We start from the raw sequence: 17,095 nt of genomic DNA on the forward strand, positions 1-17,095 counted from the left end.
TCTCGCCCCGCGCGCGCCCCAAACCGCCAACGTTGGGGGGGGGCCCCGCGCCGTACAATCGAACCCACACTTACCCAGCCGCGGGAAACGTGACGCACCATTTTTATTTTTTTTTGAAAAGCCCTGATAATGTCACGCTGTAGCTTCTCCGGAGATGGAAGTGGGGGTGAGGCGGTCTCGTTCACGGGTGGCGGGGGGGGGGGGCGGGTGGATAATCACAGTCATTATTATCTCATTCGAGGAGCCGCTCATCTGCCGCCGGCGAAATTGGCCCAATCGACGCACAATGCCCCGCTCCCGGTACCTGGGTGAAGGTAACTACGGTTTAAAGGAGCAGATTGAGAACGTGTAATAAAACGTAAAAAAGCATCTCTCTAACAGGAGCGGACGGCTTTCGGTCATCGCGTGATTGGTTACGTAAAACGACCGACGCGCACGTTGGACATCGGCCCCCGATGCACTGCCCTGCCAAAAAAACCCACAAAAAAGGTTAGAGAGGTCTTTGTCATGCCCTTCTCTCAAGCAGAGGCGGCAAAATTCTTCCAAGAACCTTTCGAGACCGAGCCTGTGAAATTGCCAGATCTGGCCTTCAGACCCCCCCATTAACATAACCGCCAGGACCGGGCACCTGCTGTTTCCACGGCGATCAGCTCTTCAGCCAGGCCCGTTATGTGTATGGGCTTTTGGGAGTGTATTTAAAATATTAATATTTCCATTTTATAAAATTGAACTAATACTGAATAGCAAGAAATTAAGCTTACAGGCAATTCTTTTTGGCACCAAAAAGGTCTTTATTGTGACACACCAACTTTGTACGTGCATGGATGAGAAAAATCCAACAATACACACTAGCCTAAACCTTGTTAATAAAATAAAGTCACTCCATTAAAAACTGTCAGAGGAAATTTCATTTCACGACTACTACAAACTACTACACGCTGCTGATTTATATTTTAATCCCCGACAGGAACACTCAGAGGCAGAGGTGAATCTTTTTTTATTTTTTAAGCGAGTGAGAATCTTAAAGAGGGCTGAGAGGCTGTGCTTAAAAGGTTCAGACGTGAGAGGACAGTGAAATGATTCCTTGTGAGGTCGTAAAGCGGTTTTCACACATGTTGCGTTAGCCGATTTAGCGATTTAGCGGGCTACCCGCGCGGGACGGGACGGGACGGGGGAGAACATGCGTTCTGACAGGGGCGCTGAGGATGAGCGGCTTCACCCCTCCTCCCTGCCGCTGAGGATTCCGCCTCTGGGTTTTATGAAACGTGTTGGGTTTTTTTGGCCAGGGTGCTCCACCGTGCGCACGGATTCCTTAACCCCACCCTCCCCCTTGTTCTCCCCTGGCCTTACGGGGCAGAGGTGCCTGGTTGCGGTTCTGCCCCACCCAAACAGGATTACCCAACAGACCGTTCCTCATCCCGTGAGTACCTTTCAGAACGGTCTCTAGCTGGAACCGGTGGTGGGGATGGGTGGTGGGGGTGGGGGTGGGGGTGGGGGTCGGCGGTGGGATTAGCCGGCTCAGGGTGCTCCTGGGCGGTGCCGCCGCGGGGGAAGGGTCTGGGAGCGATTCGACCCGTCAGTCAAGCGGGGGCCCAGCGCGTGGAGGCTAATCTTCCGCACACAGCCCCCGCGGGTTTAGTGGCTGTTTGGTTTTCGCGGCGGGATGAAAGGCTATCGCCGGCCCGGGCAGATATCCCCGGGATAAACGCTCGCGTGGGTACGGCCACCGGCCCGGACGGGGGGGGGGGAGCACGAGCAGGTTAACACGACCCAGCGCTGCGTTACGCAACGTCCTCCAGCACGGTATCCCATGAGCACCGGCGAGCTCATAATTCACGTCTCAACACTGCGATGCCACACCGTGCCACACTGCTCCACAAACGCAGGACAGGTGCAGTAGATTAGAGCGTCACATTCCCAACTTTCCCTCTCGATATCCCGAGATTACGAATGCACACGGGTAATGGCCTTTTTAAAAAAAATTTCCCCATGCAGTGGTGAATTTTTAGGTGAGCCTGATATTTCACGCTTGAACCTTCTCCACAAAAAGCAAATTCCTCACAGATCCGTCCAAGGACGACCGATCAAAGCCGTATTTTTTTTATTATCGGTTCTGTTTGGAATTTCGGATTTTTTTAAATGAAAAAAAGATTACTGTGGACGCAATGAACATTGCACCAACCTGGGCCTTTGCGAAGCAGAACTCCTCTTGTGCTGCGCACTCTCACATCGCACCGCACGCTCCGCTCCTTACTCTTAATATCAACAGCTCGCTCTCTCCCCCCCCCCCCCCGTCGCTGAAGCCAGAACGTTCACACACACACACACACGCGCACGCGCACATGCCGAGCGTCTGGTGGAGTCTAAAGAACCGGCGGGCTGTGTGATGTCACAAACCAGACCGTGAGAGTCTGCATTGTGACATCACAGAGCCCATTATGTGTGGCAGTCCCCCCGCAAACCCCCCCCCGCCCCCCCGAGGGCCAAATACATGGTTCTGGCTCAGAGTTAATCACACGTGTACTCGGGGATGAGATGGATCGATAATAGGGCTGGTTGTCATTTTCGCAGAATTACATAGCCCGGGGGGGGGGGGGGGGGCACATGTTATGAAACACGCCAACATGCATTTCGCTCATGATAATCTTATCGTTCTGTTTTAGTATCTGTCTTATTATGCAATGACCTGAAATTAATCATCCAGACATCTGAACTGCGTTTGGCATTGCTTCATGTTTTAATGCTACATGGCATACGCTTACTCAAATCTATACATTAAACAAAAAGTGCATTAAGAAACAAAAAACATTAAAAATGTAGAGTCTGCTATAAAAGTCTCAGCAAAAACACCTAGACTGATCAAACCCACACACAAACAATGTGTTATACTTCATTGATATCTTATAGTTTATTGTTCTACACTGCAAGGTGCTGTGGACCACATTCGCGAATTCTAAGAGCTGCGTTTGGTTGTACTTTTGTTTTCTCGGTCCTAGTTACGTAACAGGGGGGGACGCAACGGCGACAGAACATTCTGGAACCCATTACGGGCGGACCTCTGCTTAGGCTCAGACGCACGGAACAGTGATTCTGCACGGCCCTCCAGCCTCTCAGAAACTCCACAGGCCAGGCCTGAATTCACTCTACAATTTGCCAATTGTAAATGGTGCAACATTCAAATGAGTCCATCACCAACGGCGACCAATGTTTAACAGAACAGAACCTAATATCGGAGCCAAGAAATTAGACCTAGCATTTGCATAATGGAATTCTGCAAGGGGAAATGAAAGCTGCAAACAGAAAGACTTTCGCTGAACAGCGTTGAAGTTCCCTTATTAATTTCATTTCATCTCTGCCAATTTACAGCTAGACATCTACCTATATAAGAGTTGGAGCTGTGAAGCTTAATTTTTTTTTTGTTTTTTTTTTTTTTGTTTTTTTGTTCTCAGGCAATGTCCATGTGATCAAGAGGTGTCTGCAATGGGTCATCCACGAGCTGGAACTCAGTCACCCCTGAAGAGAGTCGCGTTCTCACAGAAAAAGTTTGTGATAATCCATGTGGATTATCTGGATGATGGATGGATCACCCCCCCCTCCACCCCATGTGGCTTCCCCCCCCCCCCCCCCCGAAGAAGAAAGGGGAAGTGCCCCGGCCATCCTTCGCTCACGGGCCACAGTACATTCTCCTCACGAACAGAGGGGCCCTGGAGGCTGTGAAACGGGGCTGCTCTGTCCCCCCTCCGACAACGCAGCCGGGTGACCTTAATCTTTCTTTCCTGTGTGAAACAACGGCAAAGGGTCGAAGGTCAAAGGTCAAAGGGCGGCAGCAGCCGTTAAGAGCGCGGGGCTGGTTCTCCCACTCACGGGATTCGGCTAAGCTGGTTCGAGGCAGGTGGGGCACGCGGTAGCGCTATAACCAACTTCTGAACGCGAGTTTTAAAATTGAGCCATACCCGGTTCCTCCCGAGACTTCTCCCCATTGGGGAGTTTTTTTTTCTCGCCACCGTTGGAGGGTCTTTCTCCGCTTGTCACGTTAAACTTCAGGGTCCCTTCACGAGGCTCCCCTAGCCCCACCCCCAATAGACCCCCCCCCCCCAGCGCATTTTCGCGAACGAGCCGGCCATTCCAAGTGTGAGTGGGAGGACGCGATGCGAAGGGTCGCGGTTTCTAATACTGGAGCGTCCCCCCCCCGCCCCGCCCCCCAGCCCCCCCGCCACGAAACGCTGTAAATCCGGCCCGGTTCAGCAGCGGAGATCAGAGGCTTGGGCGGCGGGCGGCGGGGGATTTGCCCGTGTGGGGGGAGAGGGGCTCTCAGTGCCTAACCCAGGAGAGAGCTCCGCTTACAGGCGTCCTGATAAACCAGCACTCGCTCCGATGGGTCTCACTTTCCCACACGTCCTGCACGAACGGTTCACATGACATGAAGGAACTCTGAAGGAATGTTTTCCGTTTGGGGCATTCATCATTTGTGTGAACATACTGGTGACACTGCATGACAAAAAAGGTTTTTGTACTATTAAGAAAACAGAGAGAGCTAAAAAACAAACAGATGTAATATATATAGGATATAATAAAATAAAACTGGAATATATATATATATATAGAGAGAGAGAGTGGAATGATGCATTATGAATAAATGCATAAGAATAAAGCATAACAAACAAAATTGTAATTTAAGGGGATGCAGATAAATAAGAGAGACTCCCAAAGAGCAAAGCGGGGTATTTTCTTCTTCACATGTGGACTGAATTTTGCAGGATTATCTTTCGTAGTCATAAACTGGAACTTATCTAACCGGAGCCCTTACGTTGTCAGTGAGGATTTATCGTTTTTTTTTTTTTTTTGTTGTTGTTTTCCTCGGTTCATATTTGAGCTTCAAACGGACACAGTGAGGAGCTGTGTGCACTGTGGCTTTGGGAAGGTTATAAAGCAGCAGTTAACTTTTCTCCTATCATAAAGGGCTAGCGTCCTTCAGGAAACAACAGAGAAAACAAGTTCACCTGCATATATAGAGCTGCTCATCTTGCATTGTCAAAATGGCACTCTTTTCTAATATCAAGACAATGTAATTAAGTTACAAAAAAACCAAAGGAAATAATGATTAGCCCTGTAGCCTGAACAAAATCCCATTCCAGTCTTCTTCTGGCAACACTGTCTATCACTCAGCGAATGACAGTGGCCTTTCCTCAGGCGTGCATTCAATCTAAAAACTTACCACCACCTGCTGACAGAAATTTACAGCACAAAGCGCCAACGAACCTGGAGGCTTGTTGCCAATCCTCTAAAACACATCCTTTGATCCAGACTCAGAACGGTCAAGGTTTATTTATTTAAATTTCACGGAACTTCAGACACACTGCATATGCACTCGCACGCACGCTCTGTGAACTTTGACCCCCGTGGCGTGACACCGCAGAAACGGGGCGGGGCTGCCGTCGCGCACGTTCCCGACGGTTACGTAACAAAAAAAAAAAAAAAAGGGTGAGGCGGTTCCGCCGGACGTTGCCGGGGAGATCCGCGGGCGTTATCGCGCCTCTGAGCGAACGCGTTCCCCGCCTTATCTCTAAACGGCCCTTCCGGAATTTCAGAACAGGAATGCCGCCGAGGACGCGAGTCACAGTCCTGTGCATTATTTTTCTGTCGGGTTATGATATGGATCCAGGGAAACCGCTGCGTTGCTAGGTGCCAGTAAATGTCACCACTGTCAGCTTCCAACCAACTACGACTAAGCGTTCGGAAATTTCAAAGGCTACATATGACTAAATTTAAAAAAAAAATAAAACTATATAGTGCATTTGGCTATTGTGCCAGTCTCCAGAGTTTCTGCAAGCAGTTAATTGTTCTAGAAATAGAATGGCTTTCAATAGTTATTTCATTTTTTTTGTAATACACCGAAAAGGCCCTCAAAAGGATGTGTCCGCATTGTTTCAATATTTGCACTTAGAGCGATACTTAACACAAGCTTCAGAAACCTTGCAGCACACGAGGGAACATCTGCATTAATAAGAAAGGCAGAGGACCGAGCATAGCTATCAAATGGCACTACAGACCCACTACAACAGCCCCACTATCACACACCGTTGAAGTGGAAAATGCGTGTGTGTTTGTGTGCTGAAAAACAGAGAGCTTGTCCCAAATACAGCGCTTATGAAACCTAATCTCTGACCAGCAGGTTTAGGTCTGCATTCCTGGCCTTGGACAGTCAACATTGTCCACAACTGGTTTATTTTTTGTTTATTCCCATATTATCCGTCTGATGAAAGAGAATATGTTCTAGGCATTAAGTAGTGGATTAACAGGGGTTGTAAAAATGATGTGCATTTGTCTTCATGAACCCAAATACCTCAGAGGCAAGGCAATAAATAAAGCTTTTACAAGGCAATTTCGGTGTCACTGAACTTTCTTTCCTTTTGATTGTTTCTAAATGAGAAGACTGGGGTATAAACTGAATTTCCCCATCGACCAACGGTTTCATTTACAGGCGATTTCTTTTTTTTTTTTCAGTTAACGCTGACTGACACAAAAATCCAGTTTTACCTTATAACGGTAGCTGCCGCAGGTTGCTGCCAATGTAGAGTGTGTCTGATTTGATTTAAATTCACATTACACAAACCATTATGAAACTATTTGCACTGGCCGCTTCGGATATTACTGCCATTTGCTTTTAACAGTAAAAAAAAAACAAAAAAAAACGCCCTCAAGCGTTTTACCATGTAATACGAATACAAGTTCCATAACTCATACAAGACAAGCAGTATCTGATTGGGATTGAGATAACCCAATGTAATGTTTGTTTAGTCTTCAACAAAGTCCCTGCACAGACAGCGCACACAAAATAAAGGTATAAAACTTACATAACCCACAGTATACAGATCACATTTTCATTACAGTGTCCCATCTTAAAAAGATTTTTAAAAAAAAGAGTTTAAAGGCTAAACTAAATAGGCTAATTACAATACTCTTGAATTAGATCCTTGTTTTTACCCATCGTACCAAGTAGCGGAACAAATCCCAACCGTAAGAAAACCTAGCCAATTAGCACATGATCACAATAATCCGCCAATAACAGTTGTGCTCATGGTGTACTTTTCATTCATGTGATTCAGAGGCGACGGTGGTGCCAGATGGGACTCGGTAAGGCTGGTTCACACGGATCCGTTAAGAATGCGGTGTAGCTCCCTGAGACACATTCTGCTGCGTGAGAAAAAGATCTGTGAGACACTGAGATACACACTGTCCTCGCTAGTGTTGCACAGAGAACGGTGCTTTTCACACACACGCGTGCTCACACACACACACGCAGTCGTGCACGCACAAACACACACACACACTCAAACACACACAGGCACACGCACATATGCTCAAACACACACACGCACACACTCTCAAATGCACACACGCACACTCATAATCGCACGCACGCACACACACACGCACACACGCATGCAAACACTCACAGACACACACATGCAAACACTCACACACACACACACTCTTACAGCACTATTCTCTGTGCGACACTGGTTGAGGAGGACGTGTGACACAGATTCTCATCCGAGGCTCTCTCCTTTTTTCGGTGCATTGCAATGCACCGCGCAGACCAGTCCCCAAGAGTTCAAATGAACGGACAGGGAGAAACACGCCACTAATGCGGATTTAATGAGCCTACAGTAGCGGTGTCAAATGCACCCGACAACGACAATGTGCAGATTATGAAACGGGTCAGGCGTCCAATACCAAAGCTTTGCTCTAATAAATCTTAATAATTGGAAACTCTTATTGCGTAACTCGACTCTTCGTTTAGTGCGATCGGCCCTTCCGCCCGTCCACGTTTACCGGGATACGGTAAAATAAATGCTCATCGCCTCGCCTGCAACTTGGCTGGCAAGGCATATAAATTGAAAATTAAATTGAACGTCAAACTTTGTTACGTTCCTCGGCAGAGACCGTTTCTTGTATTGGAAGTGCCACGGCAATGTTGCGCAATGAATAATTTACATGAACGTATTTATTTATGCAAGTGGAAGTGAGGGGGAAAGAGAGCTGACCAGCAGAACAAACCAAAAAAGCGAAATATCCCATAAAGCTCCAGTGTTTACATTCGGGTTTCATGACTCAGGCCCGGAAAGAGCACAGGCGCTGTATGGAGGGCAGCAAGCATAAGACAGCGCACAAAAAAAAGTCGAAAAATTTGAAAAAGTTAATAAATGGAGGTGCTGTAGGGACACAGCAATAGATCAGCTGAGTTCCCTTCCCAGGATTTCTGGCACAATCACAGGCGGAGCTACAGAAATAAAATTAATTGACTGGCCCCGGGCCACGAGTGACAGAGCAATGATGTCAGCAGCCAGTGAATAAGGAGCGCGGGTGAGCCAACGGAGCCTCCTGATTGGCCTCTCTCAGGGGACCCTGCGGTTCGGCGGTTCGGTGACACGTTAAACCTGCGGGACGGTTCTGATGGGAAGACCTGGACTGATTTTCGGTTCGGGAGAAGCCACTTCCGTGGGGAGCCCCCCGGCTCTGCTTTCGCCGCTCCCACGTCCCGGTGGGACGGGGTGCGGTGCCGGGTGGGACCCCCCAGGCCTCTCGAATTTCCACATGACCTGGGGAGCCCTGAGTGCACATGAGGACCTTCCACAGCGGGGGGGGTGGGGGTTAAACCAGGTCCTGGGACCCTGGCTCTCCTTCCAAGGACCATATAAAACCTTCTGGCTTTAACGAGCTGCTAATTGGCTGTAATGAAAACCAGCGTACACTGCGGATCTCCAGGGCGGAGTCTGCAAGCCCCTGATCTGTAAGCAGGGGTGTCCGGTCTTATCCGAATTAGTTCGATGTGAGTGCAGGTTTTTTGCTGTAGCCCAGCACTTAGACGCCCGATTGTAGGTGTAAGTCTTGATCCAAGACCGTGATTGGTTAATGAGTACAATCGGGTGTCGTTGTGCCGGGCTCCAATAAAAGCCTGCACCCTACACCGACCCTGTTTGGTTTGGACTGGGCACCCCTGACCTGTAGCAGGGACGTTTCCGATTGTGTAAGGGTTCGAGAGAATCCTCAGAGGAGAGAGTGACGCAAAACCACCTTGACTAAGCTGAGTTGGCCGGACCAAACTGGGAGCAGGACAATGAGATGAGACGGGGGGGGGGGGGGGTATCATCAATACTATGTGAAAGAGATGTTCATTTACAAAAATAACCAAAAATGAGACCATGACGAACACACCACCCAAAACAGTCGGAGTTCCGAGAGAAAATATCTGAGCAACTGCGCAAGGCTTGTGGGAAAGCAACGTCTGTGCCAACAGCCTTGACTGAAATGGCCTAAAGGATGTTTCAAAGTTACTTTGAAAGCCTGGTTAAGCCTGAAGACTGAAAAGCTAAAGACTTTGCACATCATTGTATGGCTCATGAAAAAGACCCTCAGACCACTGACACCCCCCCCCATGTACACACACGCACGCATGCACACACACGCACACATGCATAAGCTCTCATGTTGAGGGTTGTCCACTGCAGGTCTGAATTACCCTTGTGAAGATGCACGCACTGTCCTTTAAAGCAGCGCTACTCGCCCAAATACAGGCGGGCCATAAATCCCTACATTCTGCGCCTCGTTCTAAAGCAGCCCCTCAGGTACACTTTTTGAGCGGGCCCAGGGGGGCCCCTTCAGGAAGTGACACGCTAGTAATGGAGGCTCGTGCTAAAGTAGCCGCAAAGCGGTGTCATTTCACGGCAAAACCGTGGCCCAGGAAACAAGTCGATGAGTCGATTCACGGAGACGACCGAAAAACGAGCCGGAGCAATCCACCCTGAAGGAGAGCCCCCTTTCCGAAAGTACCGGAAGCACACTCGAGCGTTGCGTCGGGGTTTCGAGCGCGCAAAACGCAAACCCGCGGAAGGCCCTGGCGGTGCTCAGACCCACACTTGCGTCAAACGCAGACGAGCTCCCCGGCGTGCGTGTTCCTCGCACGCTACGCGGCATCGCCTGCACTCACGGCACGGGTTGCCTGGGGAACGGCCATTTTTAAATCCTTCCTCGTAACTGTTTACGGTAGATGCTATCCAGAGACAACGGAGTCAAAATACGCATTTCTAAGCAACGTTATTTATTGCTCTTCTATCCTTATGAATGTTCAAAGATAAGATTTGCTGTCCAGCGTAAACACCGCGGATTGCATTACACTCGCACGGACCTGAAGATTCGTAGCCCTTCTCAAATAACTACATTTCTTCCATTGATAATGTAAAAGTTTTTTTGCATTTTTTTTTTTCCAGTGCCGGTCGTATAAACAAATAAAATGGGTCACACTCAGGCCTCAGAGCCTTAACTGGGTGAGCCACCCAGCAGTCTCTCTCATTTTAATTTACATCGACTTGCTTTAAAAGTCAATGGATTTTCATGTGCGCCTGACAGTACTTCACATGCTATCGAGCCCATTCCTGACGAAATGGGGGGGAAAAAGTAAATGTGTAACATTCTTTTCCAATGGTACGAAGGTGAAAGGTTTGGGTTTCTCATAAAATTTAAGTTTAAGTGTCAAACTGAATTTTTATCTTGCAGACTAAAATATTTATTGTTTATGGTAGATATTATTCAGAGATATCAATGCTGAAATATTACTTATGTGAGAGAAATATTCAATGCCTTTCTCTTCTTGTGAATCTTCAAACAGATAGCAGACTCATCCCCCTGTATAAAACCTGTGGGTTGTGAATATTTCACTGAGCACTAAAAAGTATTTCTTGAGAAACAGAATACTCATATTAAAGGTATCTTGAGTATTTTTTAAATGCTTCCTTAAAATGTTACAGATATTGTGTCGAATACATTTCGTATACCTTGCGCATGCCCAAGAATGCAGGCCAGTGGTCCTGTATCAATCTACCGATAATGACTGAGCATAAACAACACGTTTATCAATTCAAGAGACATAAGACGCGACCTATTTTAAACCTGCTGAATCATTCTGACTAACAACAAGCTACATAAATTTGAATACTGCTTATTTTTTTCTGACAAATGATGCAAATGTGGGAGCAGGTTATGTTGTGTATACACTACCATAAGGGCATGTTGTAATTAAAAGACAAAATAAGATTAATTCTGTTGCGCTGGATTTTATGCTGAATAAAGACACCGAGTAAATAAGAGTATTTCCGATAAGCGATCATATACTGTGTGTTTGTATCATTTCAAATAATCAATTATTTAATATATTGAATTTAAATTACTTTCAAAAACATTCGAGACATTTCTAAACGTATTTAAAAATTCGTAGTTTATAGAACGCACTGAAAGCCACAATGCTAACAGTGAACTCTGTGCCCCAGGGCGCACTGATTTCCGACTCTTCAGAAACAGATTAGATTAACATGGTCTAGGTTATGTGACTTCATCATATTACCCTGTGATAATGTTGCTATAATACATGATGTATGTTAAAAATGTCCAACAACATTACACAGAACATATTTGGAGGGGAAGGGGAGGTTATTTTGTCAAGCGCTACATAACTGGCCACTGGCGCAGAGACACAGAGGGGTTGGCCGTTGGGGGCTCATGCGTGGTAGCTGAAATGTGATGCGCGCTTAAAACCCTGTGGGCTCTCTGTGCAACTAGTGGTCTCCGGTGAGATTTTACGGAGAGTGGCGCACGGCAACAGAAGTGCAGGGAGAATCCTTTTCCACAGCTGGGGCGAAAGGCGCGCGCAGAGAGATTCTGCCATGCACTTCCCAGCCGACTTGCAGATTTACCCCGGAGCCCCGTGGAATTTCACCGACACAAATGAGTCCCTGCAATTTAGTCCCAAAGACGGTCTAACAATGGGACTCTCCGACAGGGCGAACTCGACGAGAAACGACAGCGACCCGTTTGGAAGAAACGAAGAGGTCGCGAAGATAGAGATAACGGTTCTGAGCATCACCTTCGTCGTGGCCGTCGTTGGCAACTTGAGCGTTTTGTTGGCTATGTACAACACCAAGAAGAAGATGTCACGGATGCACCTCTTCATCAAGCACCTGAGCCTGGCCGATTTGGTGGTCGCTTTTTTTCAGGTCTTGCCGCAGCTCTGCTGGGAAATCACCTTTCGCTTTTACGGACCGGACTTTCTGTGCAGGATCGTCAAACACCTGCAGGTCCTGGGCATGTTCGCCTCCACCTACATGATGGTCATGATGACTCTGGACCGCTACATCGCCATCTGTCACCCTCTGAAAACGCTTCAGCAACCCACCCAGAGGGCGTACGTTATGATCATCAGCACGTGGATATGCAGCCTGGCGCTGAGCAGTCCGCAGTACTTCATATTTTCCCTGAGCGAGATAAAAAACGGGTCTGACGTGTACGACTGTTGGGGTCACTTCATACAGCCTTGGGGTGTGAAGGCGTACATAACGTGGATAACCGTCGGCATCTTTCTTATCCCAGTGGTCATACTGATGATATGTTACGGTTTCATTTGCCACAGCATCTGGAAAAACATCAAGTACAAAACCAAAAAGAGCACGACGCACACTGCGTTTAAAAGTGGTTTGATCGGGAAGACCTCCGTCAATAGTATCACCACCATATCCAGAGCTAAGCTGAGGACTGTCAAAATGACTTTTGTAATAGTCCTCGCGTACATTGTCTGCTGGGCTCCATTTTTCATCGTGCAGATGTGGTCGGTTTGGGATGAAAACTTCTCCTGGGACGGTAAGCTGTGCATTGGACTCACTTGGATAATCGGTGTTGTTTCGATAAAAAAACACATCGGAAACTCTGTGAATAATGTGCATTTGTCCTGCTGCAATGCTGAGTTACGATTATGAACATTTATCTAGTTAATATCAGCTCATGGGTTTCCGCGTTCATCCTGAAAGTAGTGCTTTCCAAACACAGAACAACTTTGCGCAGCAAATACGCGCGTTTTCTTTGCGCATTTCAGAAATTACGAAAATTCCAAAAGGTGTTCTGTATCTGCAGTTGATCTGTACCGAAAGACAGTCATCTACATGTAAAGAAGGTCATTAGTATACATTTAAGGTGTACTGGGTTACTGAATTTAGTCAACCATACACAAAGTTTGCTACAACGACGGAAGAAATGACGTTTGCGCTCGCTACCTAATGAACACGACTGTGTGCCTCGAAAAGAATGAGACAAGTGCACAGGTGTCATCTAGCTTTGTGTTTTGGCAGTTGTCACTGTTGTTTCTGTTTATGACATTGCCTACTATATTTATAAACCGCATGCATGTGACGTACGGGTAAGGCGATTATATTGCAGGACTACAAATGCTGAAAATATATAAAACAGTTTAATGGTAAAGAGGTGTTTATAGTTACCTGTATGATCATGCATAAAAGGGAAGGTAGGAGCATAGACTAAATTAAAGGATTTCGTTCATTTTGATACTAAACATTTCGCATATAAAACAGTTTTTTTCCAGAACTGCCCAATTAGTACCTTTCTGTATATAAAAGTTAATGCGACAGATTGTGCGACACGCGCAAAAGGATTTTGGCAAATCAGATTACTCGATTAAATGCGCGTAATGATTTCAGTAACATCAGATACTTTTTTACGAAGTTACAATTACAGAACACATACAAGGCATACAACATTGCATATCAGATGCAAAAAATGGCAACAATTTCAACGGTCAGTTATAAGTGATGTTCTCCCGTTCTCTCCGCCTTCGTTCCAGATTCCGAGAACACCGCGGTCACGCTCTCCGCTCTGCTCGCGAGCCTCAACAGCTGCTGCAACCCGTGGATCTACATGATCTTCAGCGGCCACCTCCTGCACGACTTCGCCCAGTGCTTCCCCTGCTGCCCGAGAATGCGGCACGCGTTCAAGGAGGACTCCGACAGCAGCCTGAGAAGAACCACGCTCATAACGAAAATCGCCAACCGAAGCCCAACGGGCAGCTCGGGCACCTGGAAAGACTTCGACAACCCAATCAAACCCAGCGGCGACATCCCGATGGATTCGTGAACGCGCGTCTGCGTCTCCGCAATTATTTATTGACAATAACGAACAACCGAACTCACGTGGTACAACAGATCTTTACTTTACATACAGACTATTCCTCGGGCACTTAAAATCCCTAGGAAATGATACGGTCATATTCAATGAAAATATGACAGGAACATAAACGTGGCAAAAGAAGGAAAAAACCCTGTAAAATATAAACTTTGATTTGATATAGTATTTCAGCAACATTTGAAAACTAGAATTTAAAAAAAAATCAGCTTCACTGCAATCATTGTCAGCTGATGTTTTCCAAATACCTGGGGCGTACTTGTATGTGTATATCAAAACAATGTGTTATTGGGTGTAATTACTTGAACATGCTGTTGGGGAATATAATTTTTATAATATATGACAATCTCTGTACATAAAGCTTTACTGTAAAATAGATTTGGTTAAATCGTCTGTCTAGTTAATGTTACTGTGCTCTAATATTAATGTTTCACACCAAAATCAATCACTTTATAAAAGGCTGCATAACGTCCTGTTCATGCATGCGTTAATGTGCGCATTTTACCTCACATCAGTTGCATTCTGGTATACGTGTCATTAAGCTGAAATATGACTTTGCCCTGATTGTTCACAAAACAGGGATGCAGTGAGCTCGTGGGGGGTCTGGTGATCAAAACGCGTTTTCAGTTCAACGTCACAACGATGAAACAGTCTCTGGTCTCACCACTCACGCATTTATGTCATAGATTCTTACTGCAAATATGCATCGTACAGTTTCAGCTCTAAATACGCTGAATATACGAAAAATGTCTCCACAAACCACGGCTTGAGTTTACTGCTGCGTCCGAAATATTTAGCTGTGCTTTCACGAGACATGACTCTGTGTTCTCCATCTGTCCAGCACCTGTACCGCGTTGGGCATTTTGATCAGAAAAACCTGGCTCCTAAAGTCGTTCTCCAGTCGCATCTATGAATGACGTATGTTACGTGAACTACAGAGGCCTGGACGCTCTGTTGCCAAGGGAGATCAGTCAGCTGATAGCGCAGCTGGATAACAGCAAGTGCTTCTGTTTCATCCGCGTTCTTCAGTGGGGGAATCCGCCTTCCCACACGGGCTGTGTAACTTCTTTCCAACTTCTTTCCAACTTCTTTCACCCGTCATACGGCAAAGTTTTACTTTTCCCATCTAATTTTCCACAATCCGTTCTCCAAACTGTTCTTCATACCGTTCTTTGTTGTCTTTGTCAGACTAACTTATCTGTTTCCATTTCGGTGAAATCTGTATTTCCATTCTGAGAATTACAGTGCGTCAGAAAAAAAGAATGGAAGCAAATGGACAAAATGTGACTTTCTGCTGCTCTGCAAACCTTATGTTGTTCCAGGTGCATCTGATTTGTATATTAAACGTTGTACGCACATTAGATGTTGCACATGTAAAATTATATTAAGAATAAAAAAGTGATTGTACACACTAATCTGCCTCAGTTGTTTTTGTCATCTTGAATCCATTTAGTGCACCTCGAATCCAGCAATTTGGGCCAGTCCCTCATAAGTACCCTGCCAGCCTGCAGTCATGGGATGCAGTTGGCCTCCAGTGAGACCCCATTCCCAATTCGGGCTGGCGAGCTTCTCAGGGAACCCCATTAGGGGCCCTGTTCATTGCGCATTGGCGACCCCTCTGGTCCTTTTGAGAACCTGCGGTCAGCCTGCTGTACCCAGTTATAGCCAAAGCTGATTGGCTAACCTGATGGACTGAAGACTGAAGAGAAACAGCAGCTGAGTGGGCATCTGTCTGTAAAACCTCGTGAAAGAACTGATGGTGGAAATCTGTGCATAACAGGAAATAACAATTTTCCCAGCACCTCTCACATCAGGTTCCCAGAGCCACATACATCTTGAGTATATTTAATAACCAACACAGTAAAATAATCAGTGTTAATACAACTCTCACAGAGCACATACAAATCCAAGAGGGACCCAACGTACTCCGCAAGAGTTGATTTAACACTGAATGTTTACTGTGTATCAGCACTACAAACACGGGTTCTATTGTCTGGCATGCATCTCCTGTGGCTATAGGGGCTTTTCCATTACTTCTATTAGAATTGTATTGAGCTTCCCAGCAGGCAAACATAGGATAAAATTCAACTGGAAAGTAATACTTCCGCAACTTTTTGGGATGCACACGTGCATAAAATAGCACAAACATGCATTTCAGCCCCGTCTGAGAAATCCTGCAATAACAGTGCCTGCAGTACTCTCTGTCCTTCTCACAGAAATTCCCACTGCCCTCCATCTGGAGCAGGTTGAATACATGCATCATGAAATGATTAAAAAAAAAAAAAAAAAAAAAAAAAAACTTTACTAACCACAGCAAGTAGGTCAAGAGAAGCACAGAGCTACGATGAAGCCAAATAACCAGACCACTAAACAGAGAGACATACATGCTTGCCAGCCAGATTGGTATATTGTACAGGACATTAACAGGAGCACCACAGCGTAACCCCCAAAAGCTCATCAATGCATCGCCATAGTGAGAAGCCCCGCCCTCCCATCGGGGAAAGCGAGACCTCATCTTGCCCTCGTTCAGTCCGCCCTTCCCCAGAAATAAAGACTGGCCAGAAGAGAAAGTGCTGCAGACCAGCTGCCGGCTGTTTTTCACATTCCCGCATTGCCCGCGTTCTCTCACGTGCCCGCAGCACCTCACCGCTGAAGCGCAGCGCCTTCTAGAAAATTCCAGCCGGGGTTCTTCTGTGGTTGCGCATAACTGAGCTGAGGGAGCAAAGGCTGCTGGGAAGAAAAAAAAAAAAACGTCTTACATCTGGCGGAGCGTCTGTGAGGCAGAGGACCTGCCGTTGCCCGGGGGACTGACCGGAGTAGCGGTTTTGGTCGCTACGGGACCGAGTAAATGTTTTGGCTCGGGGCTGTGCCCGGTGTGTGTTTTTTGTTAAGGGCGGGCGGCGGTGGCGGGAATCGCACCTCGCGCACCTGCCCAGGGAGAGCGGTGGTGGCGGCGGCGGCGGCGCTACGGGCCAGAGTCAAGGCGACGATCGTTTCCAGACCATGGGGGGGGGGGATTTTCGACGCGCTCTCGCGTCCGCTCAGGAAATGAGAGAGGGCGTTCCGGCTGACC

The 17,095-nt window shown here is 46.9% G+C and overlaps 1 protein-coding gene across 1 annotated transcript; it reads left to right on the top strand.

Annotated features, from left to right (window-relative positions):
• The first annotated feature begins 11,573 nt into the window (after positions 1 to 11,573).
• On the top strand, positions 11,574 to 15,448 carry LOC135245865 (arg8-vasotocin receptor-like). Its single transcript, XM_064319217.1, has 2 exons — positions 11,574 to 12,690; positions 13,685 to 15,448. The coding sequence occupies exons 1-2, from the start codon at positions 11,721 to 11,723 to the stop codon at positions 13,972 to 13,974; spliced, it is 1,260 nt and encodes a 419-aa protein (XP_064175287.1). The 5' UTR covers positions 11,574 to 11,720; the 3' UTR covers positions 13,975 to 15,448.
• Positions 15,449 to 17,095: the final 1,647 nt, after the last annotated feature.

The sequence above is a fragment of the Anguilla rostrata genome, chromosome 19 (genome assembly GCF_018555375.3).
Source record: "Anguilla rostrata isolate EN2019 chromosome 19, ASM1855537v3, whole genome shotgun sequence".
Lineage (NCBI taxonomy): Eukaryota > Metazoa > Chordata > Actinopteri > Anguilliformes > Anguillidae > Anguilla > Anguilla rostrata.

Coding starts and splice junctions, on each gene's coding strand:
- LOC135245865 (XM_064319217.1), top strand. CDS start 11,721: ATGCACTTCCCAGCCGACTTGCAGATTTACCCCGGAGCCCCGTGGAAT. Junction 12,691..13,684: donor TGAAAACTTCTCCTGGGACG/GTAAGCTGTGCA, acceptor CCTTCGTTCCAG/ATTCCGAGAACACCGCGGTC.